Below are 15,033 nucleotides of genomic sequence, written 5' to 3' on the forward strand. Positions count from 1 at the left end.
GAAAAAATTTAAATTACGGTAATGGGTGGATAAAGGGAGGAAACAATGATGTAACAGTAAGGATACTACAAATCGGTGTGGACTATAATTTATTTTTGCGTAAATATACAACACAAGATTAGATTACACTCTGTAACGACAGTACATCAGCGGCTTTGACAGTGTTTTGCAAGACGATCTTCAGCATATGTATCGCCGAATAGTCGGACCTGTGTCCACGGCCACTACTCGAGGAAGCCTGGATGGCATGCGTAACATTAATACGAGCGCAGGCTTACCTTCATAGTTTATATCCACTTGTACTGGACTTGAAAGCCGGAATAACACAGCAGCTTCTATTATTGCACTTGGTTGTCAGAAGAAGATGACAATGGCGTCATTTTCTTGTATTCATCAATAGACAACTGTTGATAGAAGCATTTGTGTGCTTGTAGTATAATATGTGGGACGGACATTTTAGGGTTTGGTAAAATGTGTCTCTTGGCTACTACGTTTAATAGGTCATTGATACAGTACTCTACTCATAGGTAGTTTCGATGCTGCAGTTTTAAAGCACGGAGATACTGGGACGTATACTGAAATACAGCATCTGGCAGAACTAAAATTCTGAGCCAAAAGTTCCTGGAAATGATTGTAATTGAAAGGTTTAAGCTCCGGATACTCAGTTTCATCGCGATGTGGCCTCCAAATAGTGTTACTGAAGCACATATCGCATGTCGACTAAAAAGAACAGCTTACGATAACTCTCTGTTTATTCCTTCCAAACTCAACTTAGCTTCTCCCACGAGGCTGTGGGGCTAACATACAAGTATATTGTAAAGAGTAGGATAGTCCCATTTGAGTAACATTTTTGGAAATGATTATCTGTAAGACAGAGCGAGCCGCTCTTCATTTAATGCATTGGATACGTCCTTTTGATTCAGTGACTGTTGCGAGTACTTAAAATCAGTTGAATAAATGAGGCATTCCAGAGTTTCTATTATAAATTAGGAGTGTCGGTACATAATGAGAAATCTGACCCGTACATCACATATGTTAGTACCTATAACAAAAATGTGCTTATCACCGAAAATATAAACAGCGTTAAATGATTTATTAACCTACCGGAAGGATCAGGTACAAAAATCAGTAGTATTGGTTCACAGAATTACAAAGAAAGAGTCAATTATCCAATAAATAGTATGAAACAGTCTTTCATTTACTCCTATTTTTGGAAAAAAATGGATTTACAGACAACCGAATTTAATCTAAAACACGGAAATTAGTGATTTGTTTCTTTAAAGAGGCAACCGCCTTTCAACATCCGGGAACACGTGGCCACTTTGTCGCAGAAGATATTTTCAGTACTTTTTCAGGCACACCATTGATTCTGCGAGTCTTAAGAACTCGATCCGTATCGCATCTCCCGGTAAAAAAGTCACTGGTATCGAAGGGGTAATGTCAACCTGAAGCGAAGCACTTGTTTTCAACATTCTATCTGATTGTCCCACTAACGATATTGTGTTAGGAAGCCAGTCTGAAAATAGCACTCGCACATTAACAACTGTTAAATTTCTTCTGTGGCGCTGAATGACGTCAGCAATGGAGTCTCGCGAATGTGGGAAGTGTGGGTCGCGTTCGAGGCCTGCGTGTAAACAAAAGAGAACCATCTACAGTCAACAAATTTGCGTTTGCTCCTGTACGCAGCAACAGTTGCTCCAAAAGGAAAAGTGAACATGAGGAGGATTTCTTGCCTTGTTTCCCTCACGACTCGCTATCTCACTAACAGAACAGTTTCACGTGGATCACGTAGCTTACATATACTGAAAGCTGACCAAGTGTCTATAGCAAGGTGAAACATAGCTTTCAGATCATTTATATATTGTTTCCTCTGGCTTATGTACGTGTCCCTTGGTGATGTGAATGGTTGACACCAGCCTGAATCAGTTCGGGAGAGTGACGTCTATTTTTTTTCTTTATTCCACTGCGAGACCTGTACAGTTCTCGGGTGAACGTGTGCTCGTCTGCAGTCTCGTCAACAGCGCTAATACGTCGATTTCAGGAAAATTGAGATACTAACAGCGTTTTTATTGAGGGCGAGGTGTGTCCGATAGCGCCTCTAGGGCGTTTTGGTGCGCGTGCTGTCCGTGGCGGGCTAAGTTGACGCTCGCTCTTGTCACGTGACGTTGATTTCCTCGTCGTCATCGTCGTCTTCCGGGGGCGTGAGTTCCTCGTCCGGGAGCGGCCTGCTGGCCCCCGGCTGCTGCTGTTGCTGCTGCTGCTGCTGCGGGGGCGGCGGGGGCGGCGACAGGTCGAGGCGGGGGCGGTCGGCCTCGGCGTCACTGAGGTCGGGGTGCGGGTTGTTCTTGTTGGGCAGCGTCTGCTCGCGGGAGCCTCCGCTCGCCAGCAGCTCGCGCTCCTTGGAGTTGCGCCACTTCATGCGCCTGTTCTGGAACCAGATCTTCACCTGCAACACAGCACGGCGCGCGCCCCGTCTCAGCGTGGCTCGACTTTAAGGGGGGGGGGGGGGGGTGTTTAAAAAGGGCAGCTGCCAGCATCCATCAAGCATGACACAAAACAAATTTATTATTACACGTCGATTCTTAAAAAGAGTAAAACGTGGTAAACAGTCACTATTAACCATTCTATTTATTATAGCCAAACAAAGCTGCTACCGGTTTTTAACTCCCTGGTTCTTCATCACATAGTTCTTCTCTTTTACAATTTTATTTTGCTTACGTTGAATGCAATATAAAATTTATAGGTCATACAGCCATGATCGTTTTATTGTTATTCGAAACATATTACATGTTTTAGCTGAAAGCTGATGTCACACAAAACAACTGATGGGTATTTCCGACCGAGGATAGTTGCCACTTGCAGGTTTGGACGCAGCATTACAGTTCGGTGACCTCCTCCTTTAAGCCAATGAGGAAACAGTGGACCATTCTATCCCCTGATTGGCTTATAGAGTACGGCTTGTGCGACAAAACATGTAACTTCAATTAAATTTATTAATTATCCTTTTCCCAGAGATTTTGCCCACATATGCATTTTGACACTTACATTGCATACACCTCCTACTCCCATCACACTTGGTCCATCTCCTCATCCCCCTTCCCCTCTGGCCATCTCCTTTTGCCCTCTGTATGCAAAATTCCTCCTTCTCCCTATGTCTCTCCATTTGCTCCTCTCACCATCTCCTCTTCCCATCTTCTCTGGCCCTCTTCTCATCCCATCTTCTACTCCCTTGTCGCTGTCCGTCTCTTCTTCCCCACTCTCTGCCTATCTCCTCCTAACCCAATGTCTGTCAATCTCCTCCTCTCCCCTGTCTGACCATCAGTTTATTTGTTCATTTCTTCCTACCTTTCTCTGTCCATCTACTTCTACCCCCTCTCACTATACCTCTCCTTCTGTCCCCCTCTCCACATCCATCACCTTCTCCTCTCCTTCTTCCTGACCATTTCCCTGATTGGTTACTGGAGCATTAGGTCCTGTGCAAAAGGTTTATGGAGCAGGCCAATACTATCTCCACAACATAACTGTTGTGCAGGGTAGCCTATACATCAGGGAACTGAAAACGGTTTTTTAATCTTGACTTGTAGCCTGCCCTGCAAAGCCAGTCGATAAGTCATGCGAATACATCTGTTGTGCAGGACTCTGTACATCTCTGGCCTGGGAAACCGTTTGTTGCCGGCCGCTGTGGCCGAGCAGTTCTAGGCACTTCAGTCTGGAACCACGCGATTGCTACGGTTGCAGGTCCGAATCCTGCCTTGGGAATGGATGTGTGTGATGTCCTTAGGTTAGTTAGGTTTAAGTAGTTCTACGTTCTAGGGGACTGATGACCTAAGATGTTAAGTCCCATAGTGCTCAGAGCCATTTGAGCCAAACTGTTTGTTGTGCACTGACATGTAGGCTGCCCTTCAGAGCAGGTAGATACACAGGACGATACTACTATTCCAGAAACACATCTGTCATGCAGGATAACTTATATGGCAGGGGCAGAACAACATGTTTTCCCACATCTCCTTTCTTATTGAAGCAACCAGGACCCCACAATGCTGATTCTCATGAGGTTTACTGTTTGTATGCCTGATTTTGTTGTGACCAATCCAGTGGTTTTAGGGGAGATCTCGACATACATACATATACACATACATGCATACAGTCTGTGATATCAAATAAGAATGTGGAAAAGAGTAAAAAGTCTTTCTTAAATGAACTCATTGGAGTGTACTTATTAAAAAAAATCTACGTATAACTTCTGTAAAATAAGAAAAGATATGAACAGCCTAAATCACTTCATGCATTGATTGTCACAAACAAAGCCCCAGGAAGTGGTACACCATGGCAGTAAGTCCAATCAGTCATGGGGTGAGCACCTTATCAGATGCAATGTATTTGCATGTTAGCATGAGTTTGCAAGCAATGCAGATTAATTACTCAGTAGCAAAGTGATTTATTTTCTCATTGTGCATGAACTGTTTGCAGCAAAGCCCGGACATGCAGCCTCTTCTGATAATGTGGCCCTGTTGTTGCGTAATGATCTTAGCGTAGGTGACATATATAACTTACATTCTGACGTCCCTTCGTAATTCAGTCACCAAACAAGTATGTTACAACACTGGTTCGACGCGTTCTTCATTATTGGTCGTCAGTGTAGAATTCTCAACATACAGATAGAAAAAAAAGAGCTACGGATTTCGTCACAGCTTCGCTTAGTATGCGCGAGAGCGTAGCAAACACGCTCATCAAACTGAGAGGCAGGCGAGAGGCGTCGTAAATCGAGGAGAGGTTTAAGGACAGAATGTCGAGACTGTACGTTCAAGAAGAAGGCAACGTGCTACTTCCTCCCACCTATATCTCAGGAAATGAAAACGACGAGAAATTTCATAAATTACAACACATACAGAGGCACGCCGGTAGTCGACCTTGCCAAGCACCATTAGCGAATGGAGCAGGAAGAGGGATTTGAGGATGATAGTGGTAGCGGAAATACACTGCGCCACACACCATAAGGTGCTTCCGGAGTACAGATGTCGATATTTCCTGGTCAGTTAAAATTTAGTGGTAAGTTCCTATGGGACCAAACTGCTGAGGTTATCGGTCCCTAGGCTTACACACTACTTAATCTAACTTGTACTACGTTACGCTAAGGAGAAAACACACAACCATGCCCGAGGGAAGACTCGAACTTCCATCAGGGAGAACCGCGCAAACCGTGGCAAGGCGCCTCTGACGGCGCGGTGCCGGATTGGGGCTCGAATCTGGAACCTTGTATTTTACTTGCAGTGCTCTTATCGTATGAGATATCGAGGCAAGACACACGGTCCTTCCCCAGCTCCAGAATCCTACCGAGGGCTTGACGAATTCACGTCACGCGTCATCACCAGCGTATTGCGCTCCAAAAATGAACCATCAAGATCTTAAACAGGCCGCCATAATGTTTTGAGTCATCAGAGCACGTCAGCTCTCTGTGGGATCTTGCGGCTAGGAGGCCGCTGCCCGCAGAGCACTTGCCAGTGCGACAGTCAGGTACGAAACGGCACGCCGCAGAAGGTGTCGACCCCGCCTTGATTGATGGGGCCGTGTCGGGAGGGAAGTTGGTGGGTTCCGTCGCCCCCACCTTCTGCCTACTTCGCTGCGAGCGCAGGCCGCTATTGACGTGCGTAGAGGCGCTGCCACACCTGCGCCGTAATACCCCTCCACCTCAACTCAGCTCACCTCACCTCACCTTCAGTCACAACGTATGGTGTCGCAACCCCAACGCCTCCCCTTCCTCTTTCCAACACCCGTCCGTTCTCCGTAACTGTCGCTCTCACTAGACGTCTTCCGCATTACTTGCTACAACAGCAATGATTGCACCTAGTATTCTAAATCGATAGTTTCTTTCCTTTTTAAGTGAAACGCCTTTTTACACTGAGGTGTAAAAAGTCGTGGGATAGCAATATAAACGTATACGGATGGCGGTTGTATCGCATACACGAGATATAAAAGGCAGTGTATTGGTAGAGCTGAATTTGTACTCAGATGATTCATGTGAAACCGTTCCCGACGTGATTATGCCGCAAGACGGGAATTAACAGACTCTGAACGCGGAATGGTAGTTGGAGCTAGACGCTGGGACATTTCATTTCGGCATCGTTAGGGAATTCAATATTCCGAGATCCACAGTGTCAAAGAGTATGCCGAGAATATTTCGGTATTACGTCTCATCACGGACAACGGCCGGCCGCGGTGGTCTCGCGGTTCTAGGCGCTCAGTCCGGAACCGTGCGAGTGCTACGGTCGCAGTTTCGAATCCTGCCTCGGGTGTGGATGTGTGTGATGTCCTTAGATTAGTTAGGTTTAAGTAGTTCTAAGTTCTAGGGGACTGATGACCACAGATGTTAAGTCCCGTAGTGCTCAGAGCCATTTGAACCATTTTTGAACGGACAACGCCGTGGCTGACGGCCTTCACCCAACAACCGACAGCAGCGGTCTTTGAGTAGAGTTGTGAATGCTAGCAGACTGCTTGAAATAACCGCAGAAATCAATGTGGGACGTACGACGAATGTATCCGTTTGGACAGTGTAGAGAAATTTGGTGATAATGAACTATGCCAGCAGACGACCGACGCGAGTGCCTTTGCTAAAAGCACGGCAACGCCTGCAGCGCCTATCCTGAACTCGTGACCAAATCGGTTGGACCCTAGACGACTGCAAAACCGTGGCCTGGCCAGATGAGTCCCGATCTCAGTTGGTAAGAGCCGATGGTAGGGTTCGAGTGTGGTGCACACCCCACGAAGCCATGTACCCAAGTTGTCAACAAGGCAACTTGCAAACTGGTGGTGGTTCCATAATGGTGTGAGCTATGTTTACATGGAATGGAAACGGTTACGTTCCGCTACTTGGAGACCATTTGCAGCCACTCATGGACTTCATGGTCGCAAGCAAAGGTGGAATTTTTATGGATGACCGTGTGCCATGTCACCAGGCCACAATTGGCTTGTCTGAAGAACATTCTGGACAATTCGATGAATTTTCATCGTTAGATGTCCGTAAACAGGGTAAACCTGATATCCACCGACAAAATTTCAGGCGTTGTTCAGGGATATTTTCAGAGTAGTTTGGTATATAGTAGTAGCCGTTGTTGGCTCATAGGTTTCACTGAACCCACTGGAAGAGCTGCCCAATGACGATATGTTCGGCTGTTACGGTAACGACGGCAAGCAAATCACAGTAATTTAGCATATGTATATAGTCTATGTTTTTTATTGTTGTATATTATAGGGTTTTCGTTGTTATGAAGGTATTTTCGCAGAAACAAAGGTAACTGGGATAACACACCGCGTAAATCGTAATTATAATTACCTTATTACTCAGTAATGACCGACTGGAGACTACTGGTGCGTTGTACGAAAATAGTCAGCAAATACCATTAACGCTACGAAATTTTGTCGTCGGAATGTGGGTCCACCCTGAAAATATCGTAATTAATCGAAATTCGCATACGTGATCCAAACCAAAATGGCATTCAAGGATTCCTGTTATGGTGTAATCTTTAATGTTACCAGTAATATGTCCGCCCCCGGTAGCTGAGTGGTCAGCGCGACAGACTGTCAATCCAAAGGGCCCGGGTTCGATTCCCGGCTGGGTCGGAGATTTTCTCCGCTCGGGGAATGGGTATTTTGTTGTCCTAATCATCATCATTTCATCCCCATCGACGCGCAAGTCGCCGAAGTGGCGTCAAATCGGAAGACTTGCACCAGGCGAACGGTCTACCCGACGGGAGGCCCTCGTCACACGACATTTCATTACCAGTAATATGTATGCTGTTACGAATTATGTACTGGTCTCCAATGGCTCAGTTTACTGCCTGAATGAGACATTTTTGTTACTCATTTGGGAAGTAATTAACTACACCACGCAATAGAATTAGAGGGTCACTTTTCGAAAGCGTGCAATTACCTTTCGTTGCGATGTATAAGTTTGAAATTTGGCTCAAAGTTACGTATAACCTGCCTATGTAATGGTGCTCAAGTGTGATGCTCTGCGACGGCACCATCGGGCTCGACGACGCTTGAAGCAGGAAGGTGTCGAGACATGTGAAAAAAGGCCAGATCTCAGACGCTCACGTGTCGTGAAAGAGGGTTAATGATGCCCAATTGGCACCTAATTTCGCCATCACTATTCTGCCCAATGCCGCTATGGACGTATTACACGATGGTAAGGACGTCACATCCAGTTTTAGATACATTTCACCCCTTTTTTTGGAGCCTCTGCAGTGGAGATCAGAACCACGAGTTGGAGTCTCAGTTCAGCACGCAGTTTTAATCTGTTCCATATCAGCACTCACTCTGCTGCAGAGTGAAAATTTCATTCAGGAAGGCATGTGTTTCCTTAGTTCAGTTTTTATCTGATGGACAAAATTGAGGACACCATATGTTTCGAAGTTTCCACGTTGCAGCAATTTGACTGAATTGTAGCTCAGATGGTAGAGCACGTGTCCGCGAAAGGGAAAGGTCCTGAGCTCGAGTATCGGTCCGGCACACAGTTTTAATCTGCCAGGAAGTTTCTCATGCCTATCTACTTGGTTGTTGCCGGCTATAGGGCTGTCGTCACGTACGATGGCCAGCCACTCACCTGTTCAGTTTGTGGCCGGAAAGGTCATGTCCGTTCTGAATGCCTCCGGCGTAGAATGGTTCAGACGCCGATCGGAGACGTCGCTTTTCCTGTGGCACCCACTGTGCTACCTCTGTCTTACACGTCTGCGCCGGTGCTGCCTGCTGCGCCCCCTCTGAATCAGTTGGTACCGGCGTCGACTCCTCTCGACGACGTGATGGACGTTTTTCCTGTCTCTCTTACACCCCTATCGGAGGCAATAAAAATGAACGATGACTGTCATCAGGCACAAACTATCTGTCGGACCACATGGTTGTTGATCATGGAGCTATACCGACCTCCGCTTTTCTGCCACCTGGCCACATGTTGGACGATAGCCGCCCGCCATCCGACACGGAACAGCATGTTAGGAAGCAACGGACGCGCGTGTACACAGGATGACGACCCTGCTATGATGGTGCTCTGTCCTCTGACGCCCTGACACCTGAAGACGCGGTGACCTTTCACGGCTACATCTCCAGTCAGTGTCCACCTCCGCCTGCGTCTGATGCGGTTGCCTCCGCTTCCGTGTCTGATGTTACCTGTGGGCGCACCTCTGATAGTGTTCCACTGAAACGGCCTGGTGAGACGTCTGTCTCCTGGGTGGATGACGTCGATGCTATGGGTGGACATTCTGGAGATGTGGAGGGAGATGTACCCTCCTTGGTAGTGTTGGCTCCCTCCCCGTCACAGTGATGTGCCCTTCGACGGGAGCCTAACAGGGAGTTCTCTGTGTTTCCCCCATGTTAAAATCGCCCATCCTCCTGGCGGTTACAGCTTTCCATATCTATCGCATAGCCACAGTCAATGTCAATACCATTCGTGTATGCCACAAGCTGTCTTTACTGCATGATATGCTGTATGCTTCGGACGTTGACTTTGCTCTCTCCAGCAGGTGCACTCCCCATGGTTTTATGGCACATGTCTCTCATACTTCCCCTACTGGTAGTGGGGTGGCGATCCTCTTGCGTGACAGTATCCTAACTAATGCAGTTGCCTGATGCCAGAGGTATGGCTCTCACGTTTAGTTGCGTCAGGATCGTCAATGTCTGTATGCCATCTGGTTCGGTTCAGCGCCGTGAATATTCTACCTTCTTCTCAGAGACATTTATGCCTCTTTTCATGGGTCGGCAGGATGCATTGACCGTGGGAGTCGATTTCATCAGCACCTAAGCACCCAGAGGCCAAATACCATGTCACTCTCTGTGTCCGGCGGTAGCGACAATTCTCCAGCCCCTCAAACTTGTGGATTCTTGGGAGCATGTTCATGGCTATAATCTGGGATTTACGCATTTCACTAGCCAGTCTTCCATCCGCCTCGACCGAGTTTACATCTCCCGGCATATTGTCACTGGGGTGTCGGCTGCTGAAGTCTGGCCCACTGTGTTCTCTGCCCAAGACGTATATATCCGCGCCATCTATCTCTGTCACCAAAAGATGTGGCGTAGCTGTGGACAATGGAAACTGAACACGATCCACCTTACTTCACCCGACCGCTGGCAGCTCATCGAGACCACGTGGACAGCTTGCCGACGGCTCCGTGGTGCCTATCAGTCTGCGCTGTCTTGGTGGGTGCTCTGTGCAAAGCCTGCCCTCCGCAAGGCTATGATTGGTTACGGAAGGGAGGTTTCGGCGTGGCGGCGAAGGACTCAGGAATTCTATTTAACCATTCTCGATGAATCTACCATGATGCCGCATTTACCAGAGCGCCAGGCGACGGTGAATCGTGCCAAGGCACAGCTCACATCCCTCTCTCGCCGCCACCTTGAAGAAGCTATGGCCAGGGCGCACACACTCAACAGATTAGAGCAGGAGCGCCCATTTTTGTATCATGTCATGGCGGAACGATGCCACCGTTGGAAGTCTTTGACTAAAGTTCTTACAACCGATGATGATCGGAATTTTTATACCCAACGGGATATCGCGTGCCCTCCATACACACTATGTTATGCTGTACTCTGAAAAACGTCACCACCCTGCCAACATTATGGCCATATCCACACTTTCCTCTGGCTCAGGTCCCTTGGATGCGACGATAGATCTGCTTGCTAACGTCACAGAGGATGGGTTCCACGAACAGGTCGCCTGGCCCTGATGGTCTCCCACTGGAGTTTTATCCGACATTTCGTCACCTTATGGCGCCAGTGTGGACAGAAATTAGTCAGGACCGTATGTCACCTTTCGTATCGATTCAAGACGGTTTCCTCGATGGCTTCCTCATTCGCATCCACAAGCCTCGGGGTAAATCACGGATTTGCGATTACCGCCCCTTGACGTTACTCAAGAGTGGCACAAAGATCTTTAGCCGGCTGTTGGCTACACAGTTTAAACAGACGGCTTGGTACGTGGTTTCAGACTTCTCTGGGAGGTGCCAGCAATATCCACACTCCCTTCTGTCGCTATCGAACATAATCGCTCTTGCTCACGCTCGTCGTACGCCTGACGTTTGGCAGCTCTTGATTTCAGCCGAACATTCGATCGGGTCGATCATGACTACCTGAAAGAAGTGCTCTGCAATATACACTCCTGGAAATGGAAAAAAGAACACATTGACACCGGTGTGTCAGACCCACCATACTTGCTCCGGACACTGCGAGAGGGCTGTACAAGCAATGATCACACGCACGGCACAGCGGACACACCAGGAACCGCGGTGTTGGCCGTCGAATGGAGCTAGCTGCGCAGCATTTGTGCACCGCCGCCGTCAGTGTCAGCCAGTTTGCCGTGGCATACGGAGCTCCATCGCAGTCTTTAACATTGGTAGCATGCCGCGACAGCGTGGACGTGAACCGTATGTGCGGTTGACGGACTTTGAGCGAGGGCGTATAGTGGGCATGCGGGAGGTCGGGTGGACGTACCGCCGAATTGCTCAACACGTGGGGCGTGAGGTCTCCACAGTACATCGATGTTGTCGCCAGTGGTCGGCGGAAGGTGCACGTGCCCGTCGACCTGGGACCGGACCGCAGCGACGCACGGATGCACGCCAAGACCGTAGGATCCTACACAGTGCCGTAGGGGACCGCACCGCCACTTCCCAGCAAATTAGGGACACTGTTGCTCCTGGGGTATCGGCGAGGACCATTCGCAACCGTCTCCATGAAGCTGGGCTACGGTCCCGCACACCGTTAGGCCGTCTTCCGCTCACGCCCCAACATCGTGCAGCCCGCCTCCAGTGGTGTCGCGACAGGCGTGAATGGAGGGACGAATGGAGACGTGTCGTCTTCAGCGATGAGAGTCGCTTCTGCCTTGGTGCCAATGATGGTCGTATGCGTGTTTGGCGCCGTGCAGGTGAGCGCCACAATCAGGACTGCATACGACCCAGGCACACAGGGCCAACACCCGGCATCATGGTGTGGGGAGCGATCTCCTACACTGGCCGTACACCACTGGTGATCGTCGAGGGGACACTGAATAGTGCACGGTACATCCAAACCGTCATCGAACCCATCGTTCTACCATTCCTAGACCTGCAAGGGAACATGCTGTTCCAACAGGACAATGCACGTCCGCATGTATCCCGTGCCACCCAACGTGCTCTAGAAGGTGTAAGTCAACTACCCTGGCCAGCAAGATCTCCGGATCTGTCCCCCATTGAACATGTTTGGGACTGGATGAAGCGTCGTCTCACGCGGTCTGCACGTCCAGCACGAACGCTGGTCCAACTGAGGCGCCAGGTGGAAATGGCATGGCAAGCCGTTCCACAGGACTACATCCAGCATCTCTACGATCGTCTCCATGGGAGAATAGCAGCCTGCATTGCTGCGAAAGGTGGATATACACTGTACTAGTGCCGACATTGTGCATGCTCTGTTGCCTGTGTCTATGTGCCTGTGGTTCTGTCAGTGTGATCATGTGATGTATCTGACCCCAGGAATGTGTCAATAAAGTTTCCCCTTCCTGGGACAATGAATTCACGGTGTTCTTATTTCAATTTCCAGGAGTGTAGAAAGCCCTGATACTACGGTCGACATCGTGATCCGCCTCCTTCGTAGAGGTACGTCCGTTATACACTACAATGGCCATCTCACTTCTCCATCTCGATCCGTCGATCAGTGCGTCAACGCTGCTCGCTCTTGCAGTGCTGTGTGCTTTCGCTATGGAACCGTTGCTCTGCGCCTCCATCAGCGCCTCTCTGGGATCTCTGTCGGTGATCACGTATTCAGCTGCACTGCTTATGCAGACGATCTCGTCATCGTTCTTCCCAGAGGTGCTGAGTTCACTGGCATGGGTTACCACCTACGGCGAAGCTTCTGGTAGCTGCCTTAACGTCTGCCATGGCTATAGGTGCGGGTATTCCTGCGGAAAGCGCTACTCCTTTGCATATAGCTGATACTATCCAATGCTTATAACTCGATTTTGCAAGTGATCTGCGGCACGATTGCCTTCAACTGCCGGCGCCTACTTTCCCAACTACGAGCTGGGCTCTTAGATCACCGTTTACGAGCACTCGATCTTCTGCAGCGGACGCAATATGTAAATATATATTTCGCGTCACATATCCCCCACTAAGCACAGACGCTTCTTGTTCCGTCGGCCATGGTCCGCCGCATGCTAGCGGCATTGAGTTCATTTGTTTTCCACGGCTTGCTGTTCAAGACAAAGTACGAGGCCGTCACCCTCCGTCGGTGCAGGGGCGGATTAGGTTTGTATCATGTTCCTGACAGACCGCTAACTCTTTTCGTCGGCTCTCACATGGAGTTGTGGCGCGCTTATCCAACGTGCCTTAACAGCCCACTGCTGGAGGCCCTTGCACCACACTCTGCCTCAGCACCTATCCCGCTTTCGGACCTCCAGCCGCCTTTCTTTTCCTTCCGCCACTCTTCCCTCGACCAGAGCTACGTCCATACTGCGATAATGCCAGCGCACTTGACACCCACCAAAGCGATCTATGTTGTTGTTGTTTTTTTTATGTATAGCAGCGCAGGGCGCAGGTCACCGAACGTGGTGAAGGGGAAGCACCCCGACGTCGACTGGTGTGCCGTTTGGCGATCGGTGTACGCTCCTTATCTTGACACTGACGTCGAGTCTGCATGGTACCCTACTGTCAATGGGAAGCAAGTATGCCGGTCACGCCTTCACGGGATTCATTTCGCAGACACCCCGCTGTGTGTCGCCTGTGATGTCGTGGACACGGACGAGCATCCCTTGGTATGCAGACCAGCAAGAGGTGTTTGGTTATTGGTGCGACAGATGTTGTCCCTAATTACCCATACGACTCCTCATCAGATACCTACTCAACTGCTCCTCTTTCCGGACTTCGAATACTTCCTGCAAAGCGAACTCTGTGAAGTGGATTTGTGGACTCACAGCTCACTACTTGTTTGCTGGTGGCGAGAAAACTGTCGTTGATTTTTGGCAATTCCTTAATGAACGCCATTGTGCAGTTGTCCGCAATCCAAAGTACAGACAATTTTTATCCAATTACCTTTGCAGTGTCTTCCATAACACACCCCATTGCTGGGATGCTTGTGTCATGAAGAGTTGATGCCCGCCTCTTTCATACTTAGAAGCGATATATTCTGTGGTCATCGGAATGTTCTTTTCGGAAAAACTAAACGTCGATGAGTCTGACGTCTTGCTGCGCCCTCCTCCTCACGACGCCAATTTCCTGTTTTCTCGGTGGTATTGACGTGAGGGAGGTTTGAACACGGCCCGCCCGCTTGGTAGTCAAACACCGTAAAATACAGGGCTATTACAAATGATTGAAGCGATTTCATAAATTCACTGTAGCTCCATTAATTGACATATGGTCACGACACACTACAGATACGTAGAAAAACTCATAAAGTTTTGTTCGGCTGAAGCCGCACTTCAGGTTTCTGCAGCCAGAGCGCTCGAGAGCGCAGTGAGACAAAATGGCGACAGGAGCCGAGAAAGCGTATGTCGTGCTTGAAATGCACTCACATCAGTCAGTCATAACAGTGCAACGACACTTCAGGACGAAGTTCAACAAAGATCCACCAACTGCTAACTCCATTCGGCGATGGCATGCGCAGTTTAAAGCTTCTCGATGCCTCTGTAAGGGGAAATCAACGGGTCGGCCTGCAGCGAGCGAAGAAACGGTTGAACGCGTGAGGGCAAGTTTCACACGTAGCCCGTGGAAGTCGACGAATAAAGCAAGCAGGAAGCTAAACGTACCACAGCCGACGGTTTGGAAAATCTTACGGAAAAGGCTAAAGCAGAAGCCTTACCGTTTACAATTGCTACAAGCCCTGACACCCGATGACAAAGTCAAACGCTTTGAATTTTCGGCGCGGTTGCAACAGCTCATGGAAGAGGATGCGTTCAGTGCGAAACTTGTTTTCAGTGATGAAGCAACATTTTTTCTTAATGGTGAAGTGAACAGACACAATGTGCGAATCTGGGCGGTAGAGAATCCTCACGCATTCGTGCAGCAAATTCGCAATTCACCA

General features: G+C 48.9%; 1 protein-coding gene across 1 annotated transcript in view; it reads right to left on the bottom strand.

Moving 5' to 3' along the window:
* Nucleotides 1–2,155: 2,155 nt before the first annotated feature.
* LOC126419567 (homeobox protein DBX1-like) overlaps nt 2,156–15,033 on the bottom strand; it is a 135,173-nt gene continuing 122,295 nt past the window's right edge. Inside the window, exons 3-4 of the mRNA XM_050086754.1 lie at nt 2,312–2,446; nt 2,156–2,260 (exon numbers count right to left, since the gene is read on the bottom strand). Of these exons, the coding sequence (XP_049942711.1) occupies nt 2,156–2,260; nt 2,312–2,446 (240 nt within the window). The remainder of the gene's footprint in view (nt 2,261–2,311; nt 2,447–15,033) is intronic.

Source organism: Schistocerca serialis, chromosome 9 (genome assembly GCF_023864345.2).
Source record: "Schistocerca serialis cubense isolate TAMUIC-IGC-003099 chromosome 9, iqSchSeri2.2, whole genome shotgun sequence".
Taxonomy (NCBI): domain Eukaryota; kingdom Metazoa; phylum Arthropoda; class Insecta; order Orthoptera; family Acrididae; genus Schistocerca; species Schistocerca serialis.